The 4,578-nt window shown below is 41.9% G+C and overlaps 1 protein-coding gene across 3 annotated transcripts in view; it reads right to left on the bottom strand.

Annotated features, from left to right (window-relative positions):
- The window catches only part of COPS5 (COP9 signalosome subunit 5), an 18,119-nt gene extending 13,547 nt beyond the window's left edge, over positions 1–4,572 (bottom strand). For all 3 annotated transcript variants that reach the window (XM_025210224.1, XM_014522333.2, XM_025210223.1), the window contains exons 1-2: positions 4,204–4,572; positions 1,509–1,637 (exon numbers count right to left, since the gene is read on the bottom strand). In XM_025210224.1, the coding sequence (XP_025066009.1) occupies positions 1,509–1,637; positions 4,204–4,389 (315 nt within the window). In that variant the 5' untranslated portion in view covers positions 4,390–4,572. The remainder of the gene's footprint in view (positions 1–1,508; positions 1,638–4,203) is intronic.
- Between the last annotated feature and the right edge of the window lie 6 nt (positions 4,573–4,578).

The raw sequence follows: 4,578 nt of genomic DNA, 5'->3' as shown, positions 1-4,578 counted from the left end.
CAGGAATGCGGATGAGTTTACTAATTCGTTGTCCAGTTTAGCTATCAGAGTGAAAGTTGAAGCCACTTCCAACATTTCACTGATAAATGATACAACAACATAACAGAACTTGGGCCCAAATTCTGCTCCCTTTTAGACAGATAGAGCAAAACTTAACAGCCAAGTGACATCTTGGGATACTTACAAAGATTTTAGGTCCTACTCCCCCACATGCTTCTCTGTTTGCTTTCTCAGGATGCTTGGAAGGGATCTGCTTCCAGCCCCTTATACTCTGTTATGATTTGATTCTTATCTGGAAAAGCATGCAACTCCCTGTGAGGCCCCCAAATGACAGTCACAGGAAAGCCATAGTTACAAACTATCTGATGTCAGAGCCAGGAAGAAAATAAGCCAGAGGGAGTCAAGTTTTGTGAAGATGCACAATGCTGCACAGACATGACCCTAGATTCCCACCCCACTCAATGTTCCTGCATTCTGCACTTAAAAAATCAATCACTAGATAAAATAAACAGATAGCAATAGGAACAGAAACAAAATGTAGGCTCCTCCTGGCTTGCCCTCTTTGTGGCTTCACAAATCGCCCCTCTTGGCTGCCCAACAGACCAAGCTTCAAGAAGTAGGATAGCAAGATGCTCTTAGCCCTGTTTATCCTACACCTTTGTGGGAAGTGTGAGATGTAGATCCAAATCCCATCCCCTGGCTGGGGAGAGCCTAGAACATGAATCTCCAAGTCCCTAGATAGATGCCCTAGTCATAAGGCTATTGGGTCAAAAGGAGGGAAGCCACATCTCCAGTTTTTGAAAGTTTTTCTAAGGGGAAATGCTTTTCTAAGGGGAGTAGGATCAGTCCCCAAAAGAGTTGAAATGCTAAAGTTAACTCCAAAGTACTATGTACCCATCTAAAGGTGAAGCTGGATTTAGCCATTTGCTTCTGGAAATGTTTCTTAATATTTCATATATACTTTTCTCAATTTCAGACCAAAGTCTTAATGATACTTTTTCCAAATACCCTCAAATTATTTCAGTATTCTGCTGTTTTTCTGCACTCTTCACTAAAAACAAGTATACAGGATATTGTTTAAACAAAAACACCAGACAAATGAATAAAAACCCAGAAAACGTTGAGTCACAGAACTGGATTGCTGAGACTTCTGCAAATGACCAAGTGTAGGCTATTTAAACACCGTCTTGCAGAAGTACCAAACACCTTCCTAATCTAAGATCAAAACTAGATTTTAAAATAGGAAAACTGTATATAAAGCATACAGCACATGTTAAGACCAATGAAACAGCTGTTTTTTACCATCATCTTGGCCATGCAGATAGCCAAAAAACTCGACAAGGGAAAATACCGAACTGAAGCTTGAATATTATCCCTCCATAAAACAAAGTAAGATAGCATTAGCAGGTTAGCTGACAGTAAGAAAACTCAACATAAACATAAATGAAGTCTAATTATTGCATCATTTTATCAGTTTACCAAGTGCTCAGTTAACATCTAATACTTACAACCACTGCTACAAAGGGTTCCTGAAATTGCTGATTAAGCATCTGAGTACTGACATCAATCCCTGAAAGCCAGCAGCCATAGCCAGGGTGACTGTGATACCAGCCAATTGCATTTTCTAGACGACCAACCTAACAAACGTGAAGGAAAAGAAGGTCTATTGTTAACGTCTCCACATAAAATTAAAAGTTTCAGCTGCCCTCTTTTGGACTTTTCACATACTGCAGATATTTTTCCTTCCCTGTAACGTATCTACTTACTGTTTCTTTAAACTTGGTGTAGAATTGTCAGTAAAAAACCTGAGCCTTATTTTGCAATATATTTTTTAAGAAAGTGGTAGTACGCTCATGACTACAATGAAAGGTATATCTTGATTCTTGGCAATCATCAGCTACTTTGCTCCTCCATACATCATCTAAGATGTAATCTTTTGGATTCATACCATTCAATCAATTTTGTCAAATGTACACCATAACAAGCAATTAAAAATCCTTAAAACAATAATGGAAGACAGAACATGCAAGAGATATGATGCTGTATCTAATGAAGTCAATGGATGCTAAACAAATGACTTTTGCAGAAGGTAAAAGTCTAAAGGCTTAAAATAAAAGAACATTTTATTTTTTTTAATTTTTACGTGTTGAACAGCTAGAAACAGAACACTAACACTTTTTTGTTCATTTTCATTCCTGTGCACAAAAAAGAACCAAAATCAAAGTCATTTCCAAAATGTTCACTTAACAGAACACCAACAACTTGCTACCTAGTATTAACAAAATAAACAATTTAACATTCTGTTACTGGCAATAATTCTTCTCTCAAGGCCTGTGAAAAAGTCAGCATATGAACGCTCACTAGAGCACTGAACAAGGATGAAGTCATTGTGCTAATGCATGAGACAACAAAAGTGATCAACAAAATGGGAAAAACGATTCTATGCAAATGTGCACAAAACAGAAACAGGGCAAAACACGTTCTGGGAAACACTGTCACAAGTTATCCCTAAAATTATTATAACTGGAGAGTAGGTACTAATTTTGAGATGGAAATATGATTTTCAAATGAAAGCGCAAAGCAAGGATTTTTGTGGGTGATCTCTCTTTTACTGGACCAACTGCACAGTTAGGATAGATTTAAACAAGCTTCCAAATGCATGACATCCTTCTTTGGGTCAGGGACACAGTTGGAATCTCTCATTTCCTGGACCATCATAACTACAACCTCACTCCAACACTACCATTTTCAAATTAACATTTATAACTTCAACCTAGTGAAATATTATATCATTATACTAATACATCTCAGGTATTTTTCCATATATTGTGGATATAACTGAATTAAGAGAAAATTCAAAATCACCTGCTTAAATCAGGACAAAGGACCAAAACAGCCCTAATAAGCAGAATAAGTCTATATCTTTTAACAAAACCAACTTCTACTGTGTTTGGTCTTCTCATGTTATAATTCATCCCGATTCAAAATCTGTACTGACATCTATAACTAAACAGTCAGAGTGCAAATGTGATTAGGATTCATAATTCCTTGATCTTGCTATCTTTGCCTGGTTGGTTTCTGACACTAGAGGGGAGTCCACTGACTTCAGCTGAATCCTGCAGAGGTTCTAACATTGGACATCTGTCCAATTAGAGCAGAGAGAGATGGTTAGCCATAGAAAAGCAATGGTACTATTCAGCAATGGTAACTCAAGGCAGAATGGGCCTTAAAATTTCAGAATGTCCCTCTTGCTCATTCTGCTGTACAGGACCATCCATCAAGTAACAGGAGATGCATAAGTGTATCAATTTCCTTTGGTCTAATAAAAGATATCAAATTCACCCAAGGAACCTTGTCTGTCAATTTCCTTTGTGAATCTACCAGACATTAAAGGCTCAGTCCTGTCTGCCTGTGCAGAGTCCAGTGCAGGATCAGGGCCTACATAAAAATTCATGACATTTTTAGGGATGGAGGGGGGCATTTCACAATTATCACTCCTTTCTTCCCACTCCAAGCATTTTGCATAGTAAACCTTCACAAATTAGAGTTACCCTGAAACAGCACTGACCACCACATACTCCTCCTTTTTTCACCTTTTGCAAAGGGTTTAGGTGTGGTTACAGAATAAAGTGCATTTCCAGAGGGATTTAGGAAATGAGGGGTGAGGAGGGGAGAAAGTGTGCTGCATCTGTGAGATGTTTCTGCTCGTTTTGAAATGTCAAAATTCAGGTCTGCACAATGCAGGTACGGCCAATTTGGGAAGAAACCTGCTCCCTTACCCTTCCCTGCTGCTGAAACCCTACTCTGTGCTGCGGAGGGCAGTGCCAAGGGGAGTCGGTTTGAACTCAAGCAGGAAGGAGCATCAACCCCTCTCCTCTTCCCCGATAAGAAACAACACGTGAGGCAGGTGTGAGGTGCCTGGACCAGGCAGGGGCCTGTGCTAGGCCTGCCAACTGTTTGAATCTATTCTGGGAGGTTTCGTCACATGATATAATGATATTAATGACTTTATGTTAGGAAGACAAATGCACGTTACTATTACATTTTAAAAACCCACTGGACTACTGTATAAATCAGATCCAACATTTAACATTTATTTTAACAAATGCCCTATCATTTATCTCCCGGGTGACTCTCAGCAGTCTCCTGGAGATGTTTCTCTAACCCTGGAGGCCTGCGAACCCTACCCTGCGCGGGCCGCACCTGCTTGGCGTTCTCTATGTAGGCCGCCATGTACTCGTAGGCAGCCGCCTGTGCGTTGACGCGCGTCTCAGTGCCCTCCACGGGCAGGGCGAAGCTGTCCATGATGATCATGGTCTCGCCGTCCACCTTGCCCAGCATCAGCCCCATCACCTCCAGGTTGCCGCCCGAGCGTGCGTGCATCACCATCTTCAGCAGCGCCAGCGCCGAGATCTTGCAGTACTTGAAGTAGTGGTGGCTGCAACGGCACGCGACCGGCCCGCCCAGCTCAGCTCACCTCAGCCTGGCCCGGCCAGGGGCCTCCGCCGCCCCCCGAGCGGGGCGGGGCGGGACAGCCCAGGCCCCGGCCCAGGCCCCGCCCCCACCCCCGGCCCCGCG

Source organism: Alligator sinensis, unplaced genomic scaffold (genome assembly GCF_000455745.1).
Source record: "Alligator sinensis unplaced genomic scaffold, ASM45574v1 scaffold1102_1, whole genome shotgun sequence".
NCBI classification, from domain to species: Eukaryota; Metazoa; Chordata; order Crocodylia; family Alligatoridae; genus Alligator; species Alligator sinensis.
Note: the sequence above shows the minus strand (reverse complement) of the source record. Positions and strands in the feature narration are given on the sequence as shown.